The sequence below is a fragment of the Tamandua tetradactyla genome, chromosome 1 (assembly GCF_023851605.1).
Source record: "Tamandua tetradactyla isolate mTamTet1 chromosome 1, mTamTet1.pri, whole genome shotgun sequence".
Classification (NCBI taxonomy): domain Eukaryota; kingdom Metazoa; phylum Chordata; class Mammalia; order Pilosa; family Myrmecophagidae; genus Tamandua; species Tamandua tetradactyla.
Window position 1 is genome coordinate 93,086,810 of NC_135327.1, and position 23,585 is coordinate 93,110,394.

A 23,585-nucleotide genomic window follows, 5' to 3' on the forward strand; every position below is an offset into this window, starting at 1 on the left:
GCAGCGAGGGGCAGAACTGGGCAGTGAACGCAGGCAGCCTGCGTGGGCTCCTCACCACTGCAGTACCCTGAGCCGCACACTGGGTGACGACAGTGCAAATGACATCCTGGAGTAGGTGCTCACCAACATCCTCCTGGGAACTATCTCACCACAGAACTAGCAAAGCAGCAAAAGCAGAGCAGGGAATGAGAACCCTTTACTTGCTCTAAACAGTAGCTGCAGAGCATCTGGACAAAAATAAACAGTTTTGTAACATGGAATTTCCTATACATTTGTGTGTGTGTTTCTCTTACTAGGGAGTCAGTCCCTTAAGGGCAAAAACTGGGTATTCTGTGCCCCATTCCTCACTCTCTGAAGCAGTCCTTTGGCAAATAAGAGACAACTAATTTTACTGAAAATGTGAAGCAGCAGAGTAAAAACAGAAGGTTTAAGATGGCAAAAAAGAAAAAACAAAAAACTTTGTTTTCTCTTCAAATCCAACAATAGATTTCTTTGAAGGGAATTTTGAGAGTGATATTGATTGTTTCAGTGGGGGAAAGGCAAGCAAGAAGAAGGGGGAAAAAAGCACTCTGTATCCAAAGATTCTATGCTGAAAGATACTGAGTGCTCCGTGTACGTGGTCTCGGCCTCGGGAGAGAACTCTACTTGGCCTGCGCATGCCAGAAGGCACAAGCTTCTGTCAAGTTACCTGGATTCACCTGAGCGGTGGCCCCAGAAACAGCAGACAGCTGTCCACAGATAGGACGGGGCGGGTGGACAGGGTGGTTAGGAAAACAAGGATTCAAAGCCAATGAAAGTGAACATATTTCTCCTGTGGTTTCTCCACTATAAACAAAGAGCAGCTGCCTAAATTGATCAGATTACCAAAAATTTTAAGGGAAATGATATGCCGAAGAGTTATCCACTTGATCACCTTGTAGCATTTGGGTATATATTTTCTCAACAAATACAACTACAAGAGCAACAAATCCTTTCCTATTTTTTATTTCAAAATAAAAACCTTTCTATGCAGGAGACCCGGGTTTGATTCCTGGACTATGCACTCAAAACAAACAAACAAACAACAAAAATAAAAAAACCTTTCTAATATAAAACAAAAAAATAGCACCACTGGGAAGAAACACACTATTCAGTGGAGACAGGGTAAGAGTATCCCCACTGATGTCCAATAATCCTTTATTCGGGTTTCTAACACTCCTTTCTAATCCAATCTGGGGCACATCCTGACTAGGAGAAACCCAAAGCTGGGAAGCATTCTGCCTTCAAGTCTGAGAAGGGACCTCCTCACTAATCTTTCGCTGAAGAGCATGACGGCCCAGACTGAGGGCACCTCAGCATCTCAAAACTTCTCCCCAAAGCAGGGTGTGATGGATTGAATTCTGTACCCCACTTTGGACATGTTCTTGGCCTTGGTTTGCGTTCTGGTGGGTACAGACCCACTGTAAATAAGATCTGTTCAAGATGTTTTATCAGTTAATAAGGTATGGCTCACTGAATCAAGCTGGCTATAATCCAGATTATTGGATTTATAAACAGAGAGAACGGGGATGGAGAGACTGCCATTAATTTCCAGAAAGAAGCTGGAAATTAATGGGGCCCAGAAAAGAAAGAAGACCCTGCCTTGTGATTTGCCATGTGACAGAAAAGCCAAGTACCAAGTACCTGGCAGCCAGGCACAGAATGCCACAGTCTTTGGGGAGGAAGTATCACCTTCCTGACACCTGATTTTGGATGTCTCCTAGCCTCAAAACTATGAGCCAGTAAATTCCCGTCATTTAAGCCAATCCATATGGTATCTGTGTTTGCAGCTGAGAAAATAAACGGAGTCAAGGCTTCCTCATCTTTGGAGGTAACCATCTCTGCCCCAAACTTAGCTACACTTTAGGAACAAAATCCAGAAGCCTAACATCATTAAATAAAATCTTTGTTTTTCTGTGATGCACAACAGGCTGATCTGAAGGAAAATATTCAACCAATCCAGCGCTTTTAGGTATGCATCTGGAATTTTGAGACTGCATTTTTTTCTATTTACATGTGGCTATCGTGTTGCCAAAAAATACAACCACAGACTTTGCAAAATAATAAAAACAAAATATAAAAACAGCAAAATGAATTCTGGCTGCAGCTTATTCGAGTTCTCCTGTTAAGCCAATTCTGCATGTATTTTGCTTTCCCAACGATGATATCCATGTAAAGAGAACCACATAAAGAGAACCAGGTGACTGGCTAATGAATGGGACTCCTGTGAGGGAAGCAGCTGCAAAGTGAGTAACATCTCTAATCGACATTTTTCGGGTTAAGATTTGGGGGAATAAAATTTTGTTTTTAAACATGCCATCTCCACTTGGATGTCTAATGCGTATTTCAAATATTAACATGTGTAAATCCAAACTCTTGATAATATCACCCCCAAACTTTTCCCCTGTATCTTTTCCAATCTCAGTAAATGACAACTCCAGTTCCTTCTTTGCTCAAACAAGAAACTTTGGAGTTATTCTTGTTTTCTTTTTCTTACATCTCAGTTCTGATCCACTACCAGTCCTGTTGGTTCTAGTTGAAAACATACCCAGAATCTGGTCCTTCTCCAAATCTGACCCCCACTACGACTATCCCAGTCCAAGCCACCATCATGTCTTATCAGGTGGAGAGCTACGGCCTCTGCACTGGTTTCCCTGCTTCTACCCTCCTCCTTACAATTATTCTCAATACGCTCTCCAGAGGGCATCTTTCCAAATGTTAAGTCAGTTCATATCACTCTTCTGCTCCCACACCCCCATCACAGCAGAGTAAATGTCCAAGTCCTTTCTGTGACCTGCCAAGTTCCACAATTCCTCTCACTTATTTCTCACGGTTTCCCATTCTCCCCTCTACTTCAGATACACTAGCCCATAGCTCTTTTTATTTTTTTTTTAAACAAACACTTCCCCTTCTCCCCATTCCTGGTAACCTCTAATTTGCTTTTTATCTGAGAATTTTTTATTTCTAGTCATCTCTTATAAGTGATAGCACACAATTTCTGCCCTTATGCATACAGCCATTTCACTGAGCATAATTTTCTCAAGGTTCTTCCATACTGCAGCATGTCTATTTCTTCATTTTTTTTATGGCCAAATAATATTCCATTGCATATATGTACCACATTTTGTTTATCTATTTATTTGTTAATAGGCATTTGGGTTGTGTCAATTTTTGGCTATTGGGAATAATGCAGGTATAAACATTGGTGTGACCCTGTTTTTACTCTCTTCAGGCAGAAGAGGGATGGCTGGGTCAAACAGTAATTTTACATTGAACTTTTTAAGGAACCACAATATTACTTTCCACAGTACCTGCACTAATTTAAATTTCACCAACAATGCACTAGAGTTCCAATTTTTCTATGTCCTCTCCAACACTTATTTTCTACTTTTTAAAATAATAGCCATTCTTCTGAGTATAAAGCGGTAGGTATCTCATTGTGGTTTTAAGGTATGCTTTTCTCATGGCTAATGATGTTGAACATCTTTTCAAGTGTTTACTGGCCATCTGTATATCATCTTTGGAGAAACGTCTATTCAAGTCCTTAGCCCATTTTTAAATTGGGTTGTTTTGTCTTTTTGTTGCTGAGTTGCAGGAGCTCTTCAAATATTCTGGATATTAAGCCTTTAACAGATATATGGTTTGAAACTTTTCTCCCATTCTGTAGCTTGTCCTTTTACTTTCTTTATAACTTCCTTCAATGCACAAGTGTTTTTAATTTTGATAAAATCATATTTCTCTATTGTTTTTTTTGTTGCTCCTGATTTTGGTGTCACATCTAAGAACCCTCCACCACACCCCATGTCATGAGGATTTGCCCCTATGTTATCTTGTAGGAGGTTTTGTAGTTTTAGCTCTTGTAATAATTATGTCTCAATGCATTTTGAGTTGATTTTTGAATACGGTGTGAGGTAGGATTCTAATTTCATCCTTCTGCATGTGGACATCCAATTTTCCCAATACCATTTGTTGAAGAAACTACTCTTTCTCCACTTCATGTACTTAGCACCCTTGCCAAAAATCAATTGGCCATAGATACGTGGGGTCTCTTTCTGGACCTTCACCTTTGTTTCATTGATCTATTTGTCTAGAGAGTACCACACTATTTTTGATTACTGTGGCTTTATGATATAATTTGAAATCAGGAAGTATATGAGTCCTCTAACCCTGTTCCTTTTCAGTATTTTGGCTATTCAGGATTCCTCACAGTTCAATATAAATTTGAGGATCAGTTTCTCCATATCTGCAAAAAAGGCTGCAATGAATGTTTATACTGCTTTGGGTAAGACTGACTTATTAACAATTGTTTTGGTTTCCTAAAGCTGCTGGAATGCAATATACTGGAAGTGAAATAGCTTTTATAAAGGGAATTTATTACAAGTTACAATTCTAAGGCTGTGAAAATGTCCAAACTAAGGCACCAACAAGAGGTTACCTTTACTCAAGAAAAGGTGATGCCATCCAGAATACCTCTGTTAGCTGGGAAGGCACATGGCTGGCATCTGCGGTCCCTTGCTCTTAGGCTCCATTGCTTTCAGCCTGTTTCCTGTGGTTTCCTCTCTAAGCATCCGTGGGCCTTCACTTAGTTCCTCCAGGACACAACTCTGGGTTCTGGCTTGCTTAGCATCTCATGGGAAGGCACAAAGCGATGTCTGCTGCGTTCTGCCCATGTCTAGGCATCTGCTGTTGGCACTCCAGGCATCTCCACACATCCATTCTCTGTCAGCTCTGAAGCAACTGTTCTCCAAGCATCTGCATCTGAGGTTTCTCCAAAATGTTTCCCCTTTTAAAGGACTCTAGTAAGATAATCAAGACCCACCTGGAATGGGTGGAGTCACATTTCCATCTAATCAAGATGTCACACCCATAATTAGGCATGCCACATCTCAGTGGAGATAATCTTATTAAAACTTTATGCCCTACAATACTGAATCAGGATTAAAAGAAACAGCTGCCCCCACAAGACTGGAACAGGATTAAAACATGGCTTTTCTGGGATACAGAATAGTTTCAAATCAGCACAATGTTAACTCTTTCAATCCACAAACATGGGATGTCTTGCCATTTATTTAGGTCTTCTTTTCATTTCTTCAGAATAAAAGATTTTTGTATCTTTAGTTAAATTCATTCATATTTAGTTAAATTTATTCGTACTATAAATGTAATTGCTTTCTTAATTTAGTTTTCCAACTGTTCACTGCTAGTATATAGAAACACAAATTATTTTCTGCATATTGATCTGGTACTCTGCCACTTTGCTGAATTCATTTATTAACTCTTAACAGTTTTCTTGTGGATTCCTTTGGGTTTTCCATAAATAAAATATGCCATCTGAAAAAGAGATAGTTTTACTTCTTCCTTTCCAATATGGATAAATTTTATATCTTTTTCTTTCCTATTTTCTCTGACAAGAATTTCTAGTACAATATTGTCTTGTTTCAGATTTTGGGGGGGGTGGGGGGAGCTTTAAGTCTCTTACCACTGAATATGACGTTAGCAGTGGGTTTTTCATAAATGACCTTTATCATGTTGAGAAACTTCTGAGTGTTTTTATCAAGAAAGGATGCTGGGTTTTGTTAAATGCCTTTTCTGTATCTACTGAGATAATTATGTGTTTTTTTTTTCCCTTTCATCCTATTTACGAAGTATATGGCATTGCTTTTTGTATGCTGAACCAGCCTTGCATTCCTGGGACAAATTCCACTTGGTCATGGTGCATACTCTTTTTAATATGCCATTGGATTCCGATTCCCAGTATTTTGTTAAGGATTTTTTGTATCTATATTCATAAGAGAAACTGTTCTATAATTTTCTTTTCTTGTGATGTCTTTACTAGGCTTTGGTATCAGAGTAATGCTGGCCCCATAAAATAAACTAGGATATATTCCCTCTTCTTAAACATTTTGGAACAGTTTGAGAAGGACTGATGTTAATTCCTATTTAAATATTTGGCAGACTTCACCAGTGAAGCCACCTGATACTCGAATTTTCTTTGGTGAAAAGTTTTCATTAGGGATTCAATTTCTTTATCTCTTATAGTTTTACTGATATTTTTCATAGCTTGTTGAATCTATTTGGGTAACTGATGTATTCCTAGGAATTTTTATCTCTTCTTCAAGATTATCTAGTCTGTTGGCATGTGATTGTTCACAATCTCTAACAATTCTTTTCATGTCTGCAAGGTCAGTAGTGATATCATCAGTTTCCTTTTTGTTATTTGCATCTTTTCTCTTTTTTCCTGTCAGTCTAGCTAAAGGTTTGTTAATGTCATTGGTATTTTCAAAGAACCAACTGTTTTGTTTATTCTCTTAAATGCTTTTCTCTTAATTCCATTTATCTCCATTAATCTTAATTATTTACTTTCTTCTACTAACTTTGGGTTTTCTTTCTTGTTTCTCAAGATGCTTATTAATTCTTCATTTTTAATACAGGCATTCATAGCTTTAAATTTCCCTCTGAACACTGCCTTTGCTGCATGCCCTAAGTTTTGGTATGATGTGTCTTTGTATTCATCCGTCTAAGTATTTTCTAATTCTCCTTGTAATTTCTATTTTATCCCATTGGTGGTCTACGACTGTGCTATTTAATTTCTACTATGTAATTTTTCTAGTTTTCTTTCTGTTATTGATTTCTAGCTTCATTCTACTGTAGTCAAAGAGGTTACTTTTTATGATTTCAATAATTTCAAAATTTATTTAACACTTCTCTTGTGCCCTAACATATGGTCTATTTGTAGAGAATCTGTGTGCACTTGAAAGAATGTGTATTCAGCTCTTAGAAGTATTCTAAATGTGACAAATCTAGTTGATTTATAGTGTTATTTAGGTTCTCTATCTCCTTATTGATCTTCTGTTTAGGCATTTTATCCAGTGTTGAAAGTGGTCTATTGAAATCTCCAACTATTATTGTAGAACTGCCTATTTCTCCTCTCAATTTTGTTCATGTTTGCTTCATATATTTTACTACTCTGCTGCCATATGCATATATGTTTATAAGTGTTAAATCCTGTGGAATTGACTCTTTTATCAAAATATAATGTCCAAATCTCTTTGAAAACGTGGGACAGGACTCCTGGGACGAGCCAGGACTTGGGATCATGAGACTGAGAAAGCCTTCTTGACCAAAAGGGGGAAAGAGAGAATTAAGACAAAGTAAAGTATCAGTGGCTGAGAGATTTCAAACAGAGTCGAGAGGTTATACTGGAGGTTATTCTTATGTATTACAGACATACTCCTCTTTAGTTAATGGTGCATTAGAATGGCTAGAGGGAAGTACCTGAAACTGCTGAACTGTGTTCCAGTAGCCTCGATTCTTGAAGACGACTATATAAACTATATAGTTTCTATGGTGTGATCATGTGATTGTGAAAACTTGCGCCTAAAATTCCCTTTATCCAGAGTATGGGAAGATGAGTAAAAGAAAAATCAGGAAAAATAAATAAATAAATAATGGCAGGGTGGGGATAAGGGGTAAAAAAAAACAAAAAACAAAAAACTGGGTAGATTGAAATACTAGTGGCAATGAAAGGAAGGGGTAAGGGGTATGGGATGTATGAGTTTTTTCTTTTTATTTCTTTTTTTGGAGTGATGCAAATGTTCTAGAAATGATCACAGTGATAAATATATAACTATGTGATGATATTGTGAGCTACTGATCGTATACAGTGAATGGACTGTATGTGTGTGAAGATTTCTTAATAAAAATATTTTTTGAATTATATAATGTCCTTCTTTGTCTCGTAACTTTTTTTTACTTAAAAGTCTATTTTGTCTATTAATATAGCCACCCCCATATTTTATTGATTACTATTTGTATGAAACATTTTTTTCCATCCTTTAACTTTCAACCTATTTGTATCTATGGATTTAAGACTTGTCTCTTATGAAAAAGCATATGGTTGGATCACGTTTTTTTATCCATTCTGCTAATCTCTTTTGATTGGAGAGTTTAAACCATTTACATTTAGGGAAATTACTGATAAGTCAAGGTTTATTTCTGCCATTTTGCTAATTGTTTTTTGTAAGTCTTACACCTATTTTGTCTCTCCTTTCCTCCATTACTCGCTTTCTGTTTAATCTTTTGTAATGAGCCATTTGAATCACTTATACTTTCCTTTTGTGTAGATTTGCTAGACAGTTTATGGTTACCACAGGGATTACATTAGCATATAATTTAGTTTATAGATTCCAACTTGTTTTTCAATTGCCTAAACTCACAAAGTACTTATATCCTTCCATTCCTTCTTACTACTTATTAATGCCACAAATTGTATCTTTATATACTGTGTTCCTGGTAACAAAGATTTATACTTGTGTTTTATGCATCTGAATTTTCAACCTTATAAGAAGTAAGACAGCATTATAAATGAAAATGAAATAATACTGGCATATATATTTATCCATATGGTTACTTACACTGGAGACCTTTAGTTCTTCATTCAGCATTGAGACACTGTCTAGCATTCTTCCCTTTCAACATACGGGATTCCCTTTCGCTTTTCCTTACTGCAGGTCGGGTGGTAATAAATTCTCTCCGTTTTTGTTTGTCCAAAAACGTCTTAATTTCTCCCTCATTTTTTTTCCCCATGGGCATGCACCAGGAATCAAACCTGGCTCTCCGGCACGGCAGGACAGAACTCTGCCACTGAGCCACCATGGCCTGCCCCTCCCTCATTTTTGAAGGACAACTTTTCAGGGTATATTATTCTCATATAACAGTTTTTTGTTTTTTTATTTCAGCACACTGAATAGGTGCTCTGACTGCCTTCTGGCTCTATGGCTTCTACTGATAATGTAGATATTAATCTTATTAAGGATCCTTTACATGTGGCATGTCACTTCTCTCCTGCTTTTTTTAAGCTTCTGTCTTCGTCCTTGGCATTGGACAGTTGCAACATAATGTGTCTTGATGTAGGTCTCTTTGGGTTCATCCTTCTTGGCATTCATTGAACATCTTACATTTGTATATTCATATAATCTTTCACCAGATTTGGGAAGTTTTCTGCCGTTATTTCTTCAAATATCATTTTCTGACCCTTTCTCGCTGAGACTCCTATAATGCATATATTGTACACTTGATGGTATCCTACAGCTTCCTCAGGCTCTATTCTTTTTTCTTTCTGCTCCTCAATCCGAACAATTTCAATTGCTTTGTCTTTGAGTTACAGATCCTTTCTTCTGCCTCCTTCAATCTGCCCTTGAACCCCTCTATTGAATTTTTCACTTCAATTATTGTACTTCTGAGTTTCAAAATTTCCATTTGATTTTTCTTTTTAATTCCTATTAGTTCTCATTTTGTTCATATTTGTTTTTCTGATTTTCTTTGGTTCTTTATCTATATTCTCCTTTAGTTCATTGATCTTATTTATGAGAGTTGTTCTAAGTTCTTTGATTGATAATTACAGAGACTGCACTTCTTCTGGAATATTTTCTGTCAAATTCTTTTATGACAGGACCATACTTTAATATTTTCCTGCACATTTTGTAATTTTTTGTTGAGAAATGCACACTGAGTATTATGTTGTATTCACTCTGGAAATCAAGCCCTCCGGCACTCTTCAGTCCACCAGACTAAGAACTGTAAGAAAAATAAAGAAAGAAAAGGGATGGAAAGAGAGAGGAAAAAAAGAAGGCTGCTTCTTTTGAAGTCAAAACCTAGGTCCGCATCCCTGTTCTGCCCTCAGAAACCTGCCAGTCCCCAAAATATAAAAGAGAAAGGGAAAAAAAATAACCAGCAAAAAAAAAAAAAAGAAAGAAGGAAAGAAAAAGAAAAAGAAAAAGAGGTGCACTGGCTCTTTATGTACCTGGAGATGCTGGTATAAGCCCAAAAGATGCTCACTCTGAGAGAAACTGAGGCTAGCATCCATGCTGGGTCCTCTTTTTCTCTCAAGAAAGAGAAAGAAAAAAACTCAACCAATTAAAAAGAACACTGGGTCTTTAAGTACTAGCAGATGCTGGTGTAAGGCCAGAAGCCACTGCTACAGAAAGGGCTGACATCAAGGCCAGAGGCTATGCTATGCCCTCAGGGATCTGCCAGATCAGAAAATACCCACACACAGAAGGAACAAACAAACAAACAAAACACTAGCTCTTTATGTCCAGGTAGATGCTGGGAGAGGCTGGAAGTACTGCTGCTCAGAAGGCCCCAGATTGTCCATCTCAGTTGGAGCACTGCCACAGCTGCAACCATGGCCTCAGGGCTGAGCAATAGAAACTGGTTACTGGTCCATGCTTTCACTTACAAAAGCTGAACTCTCAGCAGCCTCTTGCTTCATCTGGCACTCCTATAGTTGTTCTAAGTGTTTATTCTGGTTCTAGGGTTACCCCCTACTTAATTCTAGCCTTTTTCAAGCTCTTTCATTTTTCTGCTGGAGACAGAGATTTATAAAACTCTACTCCACCATTTTACACCTGCGCTCCCTTGCTGTTCTTTGACCACAGGCATTCTGTCACCCTGTGACCTTCGTACCTGCTGTTCTTTTCACCTAGAAAGCTCTTCCCCTAGATATCCTCATGGTTCACTCTTTACTTCAAGTTTTTACTCAAATGTTACCCTCTCAGTGAGGCCTCTCCTGGTTTCCTTATCAAAAATTTATTACCTCTGACACTTCTCATTACCTTTCCCTGATTTATTTTTCTTTCCTTGACACTTATCACTAATACATTATGTATTGTACTTATTTATGTCTCTCCCCCAAAAATGTAAGCTCCATGAAGTCCTAAGATTTTTATCTGTTTGGTTTAAGTGCTAGGAACGGTGCAATAAATGGTGCTAAGTGGTTACTCAATAAACATTTATTGAATTAATGAGTTAAAATGGGACAGATCCAGACTTTTAAGTCAAACATCTATTTTGAATGAACTAAACTAGTGTAGAAAATTAACAGCAAAAGATGAACAGGATGGAAGAATGATATCAATCAGACAGACAGGCAAAAGCCACTGAAATTCCATTTCCTGTATTGCTGGACTAAGTCACTGAGACCAATTCAATAAGCTGGATTAAATATAAAAAACACATTCTTAAATATATTGAAAAATTAGAACCCAGAGAGGTAAACATAACACAACAAGCTGCTTTTTTCCTGAGGGTATTTCCTGACCTGGAAGAAAGAGTAAGAAACTTGACTGCATTCTTGGCCTACTCAAGGAGCTAAGGGGACAAAAGTGAAAGTCTGGGTCTTCCAAAGGATCAGACTGTGATAAATCATCTTCCACTTTAAATTGGGACACCAAAGGTCTACATACCAGGACAAGGATGAACTAAAAGTAAAACGGACTTGCAGTTTGGCTTTTCATCAACTGGATAATTCCAAGAACCATAAGCCTTAAACTATTTTAAGGTGTTCTCAGATCAAGAGGGCCTCCAAGTCTTGGCAGCAGCAAACAAAATCCTCTCTGAAAGAAGATACTGTCATCTCAGGCCTCAATTTATTCCTAAGTAAAATTTAATATACAATAACCAGCATGCAGTCAGAGATAATCAAAAATACAAACAAGCAAGATACCAAGAGAAGAACAATCTGAAACAAGAGGACAAAACAGACAAGCAAAGACTAGAAACACTGGTATATCAGACACAGTCTATTATGTAACCAAGCTTACAATGTTCAAGGAAATAAAAGAAAAGCTTAAAAACCTCAGCAGAGAAGTAGATGTTATAAAGAACTGAAAAAGGATTAACCAGAAACTTTAGAGCAAGTATCACTGAACATGTGGAATATTTATGCTAAGCAGGGAACTGAACCTGGGGGAAGTGTCATGACACTGGTAATCTCACTTTATTTTCTAAAAAAGACAGAAGAAAATAGCCTTCAAGTTAGGAGCTGGTATTCATTTTACATGTTTAGCAGCTAGAACAATAATAGGCTGTCAGCTGCTAATCATAGACATATAGAATGCTAAATCCCAAGAGAGGGAGGGAGGAGGAAAGCAAGCTGTCCACAAGAAAGTTTATGAAAAGAGAAAATAAAAGAACGAGTATTCAATTTCCTCTTTCTCAAAACCCACAGACACGGCAGCACATCCTTTATATAGCCTTCTAACAATCTTCCAGATATAGGTCCTACTTTTATGAGAAAACCTCCATAGCACTTTCAGGCATTTTGGTTTTAAGTCTACTGGAGGAGAACAGGAATACTCGGTTGTCTCACAAAGTATTGTTTGTTTCCCACCCTACCAGGGCTACTAAACACAAGAGAAGTGCTGCTAGAAATAACCATCATTTCTGCAACAACAGCTGCATCACATCCCCTACTTTCCCCCCTCTTTCCCTGCCTCCATCTTCCCAATACTCACTGCTATCTTTAAGCTACAGGGCACACAAGAGAAAAACAATTAGTCATTCCAGGTTTTGCCCACTTTCCCCACAATCTATGTTATTCAAAATAAAAATCACTGTAGAAAACAAGCCATCTTTAGAAGCCAAATAGGCACCTACAGGTCTGAAAGACTTGAAGACTTTTTCCAAGACTTCATGGAGTGTCTTCTTGCCGCAGGAGGAGATGTAATCCTGCGCTAGCTGCAAGAAAGGCAGGCAGTCCTCACTCTCACTCCACACGTGCTATGAGCCCACAGGAGAGGGAAAGGAGAAAACAAAGAAATGTAAGTCATTACACTCAGTGGGAAATATAGAAAGCCAAGCAGATTTCTTTTTTTTAAATCACATGCGTTTGAAGAAGGCCTACATCCCAGAGTAAAATCAATACACTCATTCTTGATTTGTTTGCACTGAAGGGATAAAAAAATGTATAATCTATAAAAAACTCCCAGACTTTTGGTTCATAATCTCACCTGCTCAATCTGCCATCAGGTCTGTTCATAGGTAGTAAAAGAGGACAGGGGGATGGATTTTCCATCACCCATGGTTTCCACTGCTCACCTTCCAGTGCAGGCTTAATGATGTCTCTAAAAAAGGAGGGAGGAGAAACCAAAGCCTGCAGAATCCTTAACTTTGCTTTGAAGGATTAATTAAGTTTGTATCCACTAACTTGGAACTCAGCTTTTATTATTGAGATGAGCCAGTGAGTGGGGGTGACAGTAAATTTACTTCAAAATAAAATGAATTTAGGAGAACACAAGAAGTCAGTTTACAAAATCACTAGAACAAAGGCTTTCTATAAGCTTATCTTCACTTATAATGCTTTAAAAGGGTATCAAACTCAAGCATCACTTCACAAAGAAACTCATAGGGAGAGGAGACCGGTTTTAGATTTTACTGTTATTTAAGATTTAGCAAGTTTCCTCCCTCCCCATATGAAGATATCAGTTTTAGCACATTTTTAAGACCAGACAAGGGAGGGGCATTCAGGCCATCAGGATTACAGCAGGGTATTTCTCAGGTATCAAGAATCATTGTTTAGAGGGAACCGATGACAGCTCTACACTGGTGAAAAGTATAGAAGCTTGGGAGGAAGGGAGAAGTCTGGCAGATGAGAGGAAACGCAGAACAGGCGGCAGAGATGGATCTATTTGGAGAAATGGTCCATGTTAAGCAAACTCTAGCCCCTTTCTATTATTATGCCTGCTTAGGGCATCACACCAGAAAGCTATATGCCTGTCACTTAATAAACACATTTCATTTCTCATTTCCTTCCTCTTGTTGCAGGAGCTCTAAGAACTAGATCTATAAATTTAAAATATTGCTCAGCTTCCAGAGAGGACAACTAGCTGCTAATGTGCCCTCTTTACACCCATTTATTTTTGTTTCTCAGATATAAAGACCCATTCCTGACAAATGCTGTCTAATCCAGCAGATTTTTAGAGTAGCTTCCTCCTCAATAATAAAAATAACTTGTAGAATCTCTGACTTTAGAGAACAGTTCAAATGTTGATACCTATTACAGACTCTTTTAACATTGCAAGTCATTGAAATATCATTTATGCAAGTCTCTTCATACAAAAGTATAAGTACAAAGTACTTTTACATTCATTATCTCACTTGATTCTTATCTTAATCAGTGCGAATTCAACAAAAACAAGTTCTACCTTAATATAAATTCTGCTCATCATCCATTTGTGTACTTAAATTTTAAAACGTTCCAGCCTATTTTAAGCACCTCCAAATGGGAAAGGTTAAGCCTGACCTCCCTAAAGATGTTGTGAAGATTAGAGAAAAAGTTAAAAGTTCATGAGATGCCTGGCTCACTGGCTGGCTCCGGAATGCCATTCACTACCCGGCAGACACAAGTACCCTCTTTCCCCTCTTGCATCTGCAGGGAGGGAAGGGGTTCCACCAGCCCTCCTGCAACAAGGCTAAGGTCATACATCAAGCAACTGAGACACCCAATGTGATTTCACTGAGAATAATATTCAAGGCAATCTTGGGTTGAAGTTAATTCAAAAGAAGCAGGAGAATCTAAGAAAAGCCTATATATGATTTTCTTTAAAAGTGTATTTGAGGTTTAAATTACAAAGTAAACTGAGAAAAGTGTACCACTCACACAGTAACAGACTTGCATGTTTCCAACACCTGGGTAATCGGACAGGTTACTTAGCTTAGTGTTTCTAGGGTATCACTAACCTCACAAGGAGATTATTAACGCCACACTTTAAATTAGCCCACTTTTCAGGTTGTTGATTCATGAATATTATCTTGGAGAAGGAAGCTTTAACACCTACTAAAGGTTCTTCTGTCCACTCTGTCTTAAACTCCCTTCATTTAGCTGTCTACAACTCCCTAGATCTCCAGTCTGTTGGTTTTATGGGTTTAAAAGGGTTTTAACTGAATCCTGTTCCATACGACACAGGGAAGGAGCATGGGGTTTGGAGTTAGCAGACCCAGATCCACATGGCCATCGTTTATTAAATGCTACCTGCTTTATATACATTCCCACAACAAATGTATTCAATTTTATTTATTTAAATTGCTTTCTTCCAAAAATTAAGGCAGCTGCCAAAGATCAACAGAACACCAATTAAGACGAACTAAAAAAATAAATCTGTAGTTGGGAAAATAAGGACAAAGAGAAAATAATGAAGGAAAATAAGATAAAACCAAGAATGAGATAAGGACAAACAGTGCACGCTCTGAAGGCCTGTCCACTTGCTATGATGGATCTAGCTCTAAAGCTTTCTAGCAACTGACACAAAAAAACAACCATGATCATTCACATTAGGCAGGATCCAAAGATAAAAACAGAGCAGCCCTTCAGGAGAACTAACAGGTGAGGAACAGGGGGAGGATGGTTATCTTTTAGGAAACAAAGGCATCCATTCCAAAACCAGGGGAATCCACTTTGATCAGGGAGGGCAGAGACAACATCTAGGAGCTGATGCTCCTGGAAAAGGATTTGAGTTCCAGTCTCACATAAAGAGAAATGGGCAACTGAAGACCCAGAATCCTGAACCAGAGGGCATGGTCACACTAATTTCACTTCGGAAAATATTTTAAGCGTGTATAACCAAACACAGACTTTAGTCACGAAAAAACTGTAATAGGATCAGAGAACTCCTAGCTTTAAACAATGTAACTTTCTGGCAAATATAAACCAGATACAGAATGTACTGACTTTCCAACAGGTTAATCAGAGCAAAGGCAGATTATACACCTTCCCTGTTATTATAGGAGAAATCCAAGGAAAGGTTTCATGGAGGAGACAAAGCAGTGGTTCTCAAGCTTTAATGAGCATCATAATCATCTAGAGGACTTGCTAAAACACAGATTTGGGCCCTCCAGAATTTCCAGCTGATCTAAAAATGGTATTAGATCATCGAGGTAATTTCAATTCTACAGGTATCTTTTTGAGCACCTTTTGTGAGCCCCTACTGTCTCCAGTACTGCAGGAGAAGGAGGTGTACCATGGTGGGTAAAACAGGCTCAGTACTTGTTCTGTTGGTGCTTGAGTAGGGTATCGGGGTGGCAGGGGAGTTCCTCCTCCTTGAACACAGCTATGTGCTCTGTCAAAGGGCACCTCACTCTCACTATAGTACTTAAGTTTGGTTTCTGTGCCCTCATCAGTACAGGGGAGACCATTTTGAGTTTGTGTGGTTTAATCCAGTACTGATTCCTGTCCACAAATGGACAGTAGTAAAAATAAAAACCACAAGCCATCTGATGCCACCCCAGAGATATCTGCACAGGATAAGAAGAGTGATTGGTACATCTACAACTGGCCTGCTCTTTGTGCTGATCCATTTTACCAATGAGGAAACTGAGGCTCAGAGCGGTTAAATAACTTGCCCATGGTCATACAGGGAGCAAGAGGTTGGGGGGGGGTGGTCAACCCAGGTGTGCATGCTTTCAACTACACTCTATGCAATCGAAGCCTCAGCTTCCTCATTTGTGAGAATGGGAAAGTAATAATAGTTATAGGGTGGTTATAGGGATTAGAGGAGATAGCCTATAGAGTGCCTCTCACTTAGCAGACACCCACTAAGTGTTTATTCATGTTTTTTTAAATTCATTTTGACATAATTTTACTCTTTCAGGAATACCATTCCATGAATACACATTTTTCCCTGAAATAATCTCTTCATATGAATAATGTACATCCATAGTGGAATGCTTTATGGTTTACCAAGCATGTTTACATGTACTCTTCCTCATTTAGTTCTCACAACAATTATATATCTAATGTGGGTACAATTATTTCCATTTGACAGATGAGGAAACTGAGGTTAGAGCTTAATTCAGACAAAGTGCTTTCTCTCTACCATACCACCATATAAATATAAGTCAATCTCATTTCAAGTTATATTTCCTTTCTTCAAAATGAAAAAAAAAACATTATTTGGTCACACCGTTATAAACAGACCCCCAAATGGGGAGAAAATACTATGTTCCTATACACAGATAACTATAAAATTAAACCACATGGTCCTTTCATAAATAAAATATTTTTCTTTACTAATACAACAATTGCTATCTTTATTTTTGTATTGTGGGGTCTTAAACTATACAAAATTTAGATCTGAACATGTTTTTGATGGGTGGCAGAAATGGTACAATAAGAGACACGAGTTCTTCCCTCCTCCCACATCAGAGTCCAGGCCCACCAAATGGCAGGGCAGTGCTCTTTGTTTAGAAAGCACATTTCTCCTGGCCTGTGACAAAGAAGGAAAGCAGCTGATGTCACCACGCCTACAAGCCTGCACATGACTGCATGAACACAAAATACGTGCCCCGTCTGTGTCTGGCATGTTTGTGGCTGCCAACATCCCACTCCTCAAGCCTTCTGCACCTCTAAGTTGGCAGAAGACTGGAGCATACCAGCCTGGTTGTGACCTCCTACTCCCCTCCCCCTCGTCCTCCCCCCGCAAGATCTAGTGAGTTCCCCTGGACAGTGGTGCCTCCCTGTCCCACCTGTAGAGCCAAGCAGCGAAGCCACAACCCTGAACTCTCACTAGACAGGGCACTTAGGGTTTCATTTTACCCTGGGACTGATGATGGGATGTACAGAGAAGGGGGACCAAGGGAGGGAAGAAGTTTAGAAAGGGATGGCATGGATGGAATAACCTGAGAAGCAAAAAAAGGAAAAGAAAGTTCAAGGGACTCAGGAGTTGCCAAAGTGGAGGAAAAATAAAAAGAAGTCTTCATTTGTGGGCCTTGAGAGCTACTGCTGCCTGGGAGGCATTCTACAAAATGTAGAGGATAGGTCCCTGGGCTTGAACCCTGGCTCTGGCACTTCTTGGTAGTATAGTCCTGGATAAATGATTGAAATTCACTGAGCCTGTTATCTTACCTATAAAGTGGGAATAATAATATCTAACTTACAGAACTTTTGTAAGGCCCAGTAAGAAGCTGTTCATGAACCCAAAGACTGGATCCCTATTGTCACTCAAGTGATGCTATGTTCTCAGTACACAGCTGTTTCAAGTTCCTCTACCACTTATTAACTGTGGGAAAGTTAGTAAAGCTCACTGTGCCTCAGATTCCTCATCTGTAAAATGGGGACAATTACAGAGCATACCTGTGGGATTACTGCTAAGATGAAATGAGTTCATATACACAAAGTGCTTAAAACAGTGACTAATACACAGTAAGTTTCACGTAAGTGGTTATCATTATCACTATCATACTATCCTCTGCAGTCATTAGTCTTGAAATCTAACATGTTTTCTACACTGCACTGATTCATTTATTCATCCATTCTTAGAATCATGTATTGCGCACATATCACATTCTGATACAGTTTCAGGTGTCATGTATGGAGATACAGTGATGAATAAAACAGACAAGATCCCTGCTCTCATGCAGCTTGTACTCTAGAGGGGGAGGCAAAAAACAAACAAGAGAATATCAAGTACTAATGAATGCTGTGATACAAGAATAAAAGAAGGAGTGGGTAGACAGGAAGTCTTCTATCCGGTTGAAGATCTGTGGGAAGAGTGTTCTAGGCACACGAAACAGCCAGTGCAAAATCCCTGAGATGGGAATGTGCTTGGTCTGGCTGAGGACCAGAAAGGCTTGTGTGGCAGAAACACAGTAAGCCAGGGGAAAGAATAGTCCAAAAGGAGCACAAAACGTGGCAGGAGACAGAGCATGAGGACCCGAGACCAGGGCAAGGGCTTCAAATCATAACAGTAATGGGAGGTCAATTTAGGCAGGGTAGACAGTGGTGCTGACACTGTCTGGATTATATTTTAAGTAGATCCAGAGTGACTGCTAATGTGGCCACTGGCTGGGATGGGGATTATGAACAAGACAAGTTAGGAGAAAAGATGAAAAATGATAGTGACTTAAGACTAGTGTGGAAGCATGGGGAAGGAGAAAAACAGATGGACACTGGATATTATGGGAGATAACACTGGAAGAATTTTTGGTGAACTGGATGTGGGAAGCAGTGCCTAGTGGAGTCAAGGATATTTCTTATGTTTAGCTTGAGCAACTAGATGGACACTGATATCAATTAGTGATAACAGGCTGTGCTAACATTTATTAGCACTTAGTGCAAGGTAGTACTGTTCTCAAACAACCCTGTGAGGGAGGTAATAATATTATCATTACTGTTCTCTTATGTGGAAACCATGACACAGAAAAGTTAAATAACTACCCAAGGCACAGAGTTAGAAGCAAGGAGCTAGGGTACAATCTGGGGTATAGCCTGAGCCTGTGCTCCTAACAACTATGCTACACTGCTTCTTCCATGGGTAAAACAGTTCCAGGAGCATGAGGGCAGAGACCCTATTTGTATTCTAGAAAGCCCTTGCTGGTACAGGGTAAACTCACGATAAACATTTGTTGAATGAATGATGTGAAAACAGTTTGTAAACTGAGAAATGCTGTGTAAATACTAATTTTTATTGTTAACAAATCCTTCAGATAACAAGGATTCCATTAATCTCAAATTTCTTCTAAAACCTAACAGATTTTCCTGTAAAAAAAAAAAAGAGGAAAGAATGGAGGTAGGACACTTTGTGCCTGAATTTCATAGCTAGAGGCAAACAGCTAGCATGGAGACAGGTTCCTGGAGTGGGATGGGCTAAGAAAATGCCTGTGGCTGACTCTGTACATTATGGCCTGCCGAAATTTTTAAAAAGGCCCTGTCTACCTAAGGAATTATTTTGTCCCCCTTTTATTTTCTTTACGTTTCAACTGTCAGTAAATGAATACTTCCAAACATTTTACCCACAATATTTAAAATATAAGTGGCCTCAAAAAAGGCTTGATAAAATCTTTATGAATGATGGCGTGATACAGTTATTCAAGGCAAGAAAACAATTTCATGTTTTCCTCTGTCTACTTATTCTCCCCGGAGTAATTTTTTTGGTATGTGTCCTACAACCCCAGCAGGAAGGCTGTGCAGAATTCTCCCCCATAAAATGCAGAATCTTGGGGGGTGGGGGTGGGTCTTGCCCTATTTTACACAGAAAGGAAAAATAAAGGCCACTGACAGATTAAGGAAGCCCAGATTTTTAATCAAAGCCTTAGATTTTGCAGTTTGTTGGCCACTGGTGTTTTCTCACACTTTTGCAGGGAAGTGAATCCCTTTCTTTCTAATGATCCCCCCACTCATTCCAATAATAAAACACTTACAGAGTATCCACAGTTTAATGGCTACTTAAATATATAATATTTTACTTGCCTTTCACAAGTACCTTGTGATGGAAGCATTGTGATTAACCCCATTTCACACCTAAGAAAACAGGCTCTTAAACAAAACAATAAAGGAGGGAGAGAGGGAGAAGGGCTAAACCGTGGGGAACTTCAGGTCTCTAAAGTTAAATTCCATTTATGAGACCCTTTTTGTGGGTCAGAGACCATTAAAGCATTATTCACCTGATCACCTAATACCGCTGGCATTATTACACTCATTTTTTGGATGTGGAAACCGAGCTCAAAGGAAGGCATTTGCTCAATCACACAGCCAGATCTCAAACCTGGCTGTCATCCAAGAGCATCCCTCTTCTACAGTGTCTCACTGCTGGGGGCCCAAGTAGGTTCTTCCCCTACTTGGTGGGAGGAGCATGTTTTATAGGCCAGTCCTACACGAGCCTTGACCTCTCCTGGTCTAAGAAAGAGACCTTGTTATCTAACTCCTTCGCGAAGTTTCCGTGGGCTAGTTAGGGGCCAGCCGGGGCCGGGACTACCGCCCGGCTTCGTCTCACTCCCACCTGAGGAGCCAGCGCAGAGGCCGCGCCTCCTCGCCGCCCCACCCCCCGTCGGCAGGGGCGGTAGCAGCGCCGGCGCCAGGCTCAGGCCAGCGACCACACCGTAACCCGAGCCCACAGTCGCCTCCATTTTACATTTGGGGACCATTATTTTTCTCTATCCTTACAAACACTTCATGGAGGGCCACCCTTATCTCGTCTCCGCGCCTCCCACTCCAACTCCCCTGCCCTCCGCATCCCTTTTCTAAACTGTCAGAGCCAGGATCCCAAGTGTGCGCAGGAAACAAAGTCAAAGGGCTGGACACCGCAGCTCCCGATCCCGGTCGCTCCGAGCTCGACGGGAGATGCCGCCTCATGTGGAAAAACCGAAGGGTTTGGGCAGGGCTGCGGCCATTGCTTTGGCCGCACAGAACCCGCCCGGGCCACACGCACCTCTAGCAGCTCAAAGAGGAGCACTGAAAGCAAGGGGCGGAGGAGAGGTGGGGTGCCCGCGCGCGCGCGCGTGTGTGTGTACGCACCTCTAGCACCTCAAAGAGGAGCACAGAAATCAAGGGGCGGAGGAGGAGAGGTGGGGTGCCCGTGTGTGTGTGTGTGTGTGTGTGTGTGTTGGGGTGTGTGCGCACGCGCGCGTGCGTTTTTTAGATCCGGGGTGTAATTCCGCAAAGAAGGTCCAGAAGATCAGGCATGGCTAGTGTGGTCAGAGGCTTTGTGTCCAAACACGCAGCATAGGGAATAACACGGGGGGAGGGGGAGGAAGTGGTGTTTTATTCCGGAGAGGACAATTATGAGTTGTGCCTGCGCATTGGGAGGGGAGAGCTATGCCTTGCCCCAGACCGGATGCTGGGTGTTGGGAGCTCCGGACTCCCGGTCCTGCGGGAGGGGCCTCGCGTTCCGGCCCTGCCCGGGTGGGTGCGGTGCGGGGGCCGCCCCGGGATGCTCCAAACCAGCACTACGCACTAACCGCGGGGTCGCGTCTCGAAAATAGCGACTGCCAAGAACTAGGGGATGAACTCCAGGGGATCCTACGCCTCCTGCCTCAGTCCGGCTCCCAGTCCCGAAGCGGGGCTCGGCTTGCCTCCCCGCGCCGCGCCCCTGCCGCCGCCCACCGAGCCCTACCCCGAGCGCTGACACCGCCGCGCCCAGCTCCGGGGCCTCCCGGGCGGAGTGAGGAAAAGCCGGGTGCACGGCAGCGAGCCGGCTTCGACCCCTTACCTGGGGGCCCACAACCACCCCGTCGCGAGGGAACTCCGGCGAAGGGAGCGTCCCCACTCCGCCCGCTCCCTCAAGCACTCACAAAATTGTCCCCACAGCCGTTGTCCGGACACAGCACGTAGAAAGAGACCCCGGGGTCGGCATAGAAATCCATCCTGCGCTCGGTTTCCTCGGTGGCGATGAGATCGAAGGGCGTGTTGGAGCACCATTTATCCGCAACCTCAGCCAACTGCTGGAAATCCATCCTCGCCCGCCTTGCCCGCCGCCGCTCCCTCAGCCTCGGCGCTCGCTGCCTTCCTCCGCTCCCTCCGCCCCCTCCCTCCCTCCTCTTTCTCCTCCGGCGCCCTCCTCCCCGGGCGGTAGTGCAGCGCGGGTTACGGTTCCGTGCAACTCCGCGCCGCGCGGGGTCTGCGGACCGCGATGCCGGGCACGGGCCTCGGCCGGGCGGCTCCGGCTCCTTGGCGGTCCCGGGGCACCTCGCGGCGGGCACTGTTTACACGCGGCGAGTAACGGACTGCGGGGACCGTGCGGCGCCGCGGCTCCTCCTTGACCCCGCCTCCCTGCCCACCCCTTCGCGGGCCACCCGAGAAATAGGCGCGGCCCGGGCCGGCGCCAGCTGGAGGGGCGCGGCGTAGGGCTGCCTGCACCTCCCCGGGCTCCTCTGTTTTCTTTTTCCTCTTCCCCTTCCACCTTTAAAAAAATAAAAGAAAAAAAAAAAAGAAGCGAGCTCGAACGTTCCCGGGCCCTCGCAAGCGCAGAGCGCCCCGGGCAGTGACGTCATGGACCCTAGCCAATCGCCGAAACCTGGGACCGGCGTCGTGGCTCGCGAGCCTGGTGACGTCACAGCGTGGCGCCCCACCCAGCTCACCCGGTTGTAGTGAAGTCGCGAAACCTCCTAGCTCGGTTAGTGATTGTCTAGAGTTAGGAGGCAGGGAAAGTGTATTCCCGAATGTGACTGAAGTGCGTTTGGCTCCATAGAATTGATATCTGAGGAAATCTAAGGGAAACTGAGCTTTTCTTTCTCCAGAATTCAAAGGTCTGTTTTCTTTCTTTCTTTCTTTTTTTTTTTTTGCATGGGCAGACATCGGGAATTGAACCCGGGTCTCCGGCCTCGCAGGCGAGAACTCTGCCTACTGAGCAACCGTGGCCCACCCTCTGTTTTCTTTTGATGTAAAGAAATATCAGTATCTCCTTAATACATTTACACTGAAAAGAATAAAAGATAGGAGAGTAAATTTTTTTGCATTAACAGAAGCTGAATATTTCTTTAAAATAAGCCTTATAATACTATTTAGCTCCAATTCATGTTGCATAACCTAAAATGATTGCTAATTTGGAAGAACAGAAAGAACATTGTAAAACAAGAATACATGGCCCAACTGTTGCACCTGTTGAATTCTCGATGGCTACCAGACCACAAGACTGGATTGCAAAAAATGTGTTATACACAGTCCTCGCTGGCAGGACTTGAATGACCACCAGCAGAGACATGTTAAATAACATTCATTCTACAAACATTTAATCAGCTTGTATTTTTACTAGGCACCGTGCTAACACTGGGGCTATAAATAAGAGTAATGTGTGGCCCCATCCTCAAAGAGCTGGCAGACTAAGCCAAAGCAAGCCTATGACACGAGGAAACCTTTGCAGATACCCTATACTCAGTGAAATAGATGTGCTGGCAAAAAAGTTGCCTGTTTTGCAAACTGGTGGGTTAGGAATTCTTTTTCCTCTACTTCCATTAATAATTCAGTGCTGTATTCCCATGGTCAATATAGAAACTCTACTTAATCTTTTGGTAGAAGA

General features: G+C 41.3%; 1 protein-coding gene across 1 annotated transcript in view; it reads right to left on the reverse strand.

Annotated features, from left to right (window-relative positions):
* MTURN (maturin, neural progenitor differentiation regulator homolog) overlaps nt 1-22,563 on the reverse strand; it is a 34,360-nt gene extending 11,797 nt beyond the window's left edge. Inside the window, exons 1-2 of the mRNA XM_077120725.1 lie at nt 21,862-22,563; nt 12,457-12,579 (exon numbers count right to left, since the gene is read on the reverse strand). Coding sequence (XP_076976840.1) covers nt 12,457-12,579; nt 21,862-22,023 — 285 coding nt within the window. The 5' untranslated portion in view covers nt 22,024-22,563. The remainder of the gene's footprint in view (nt 1-12,456; nt 12,580-21,861) is intronic.
* Nucleotides 22,564-23,585: the final 1,022 nt, after the last annotated feature.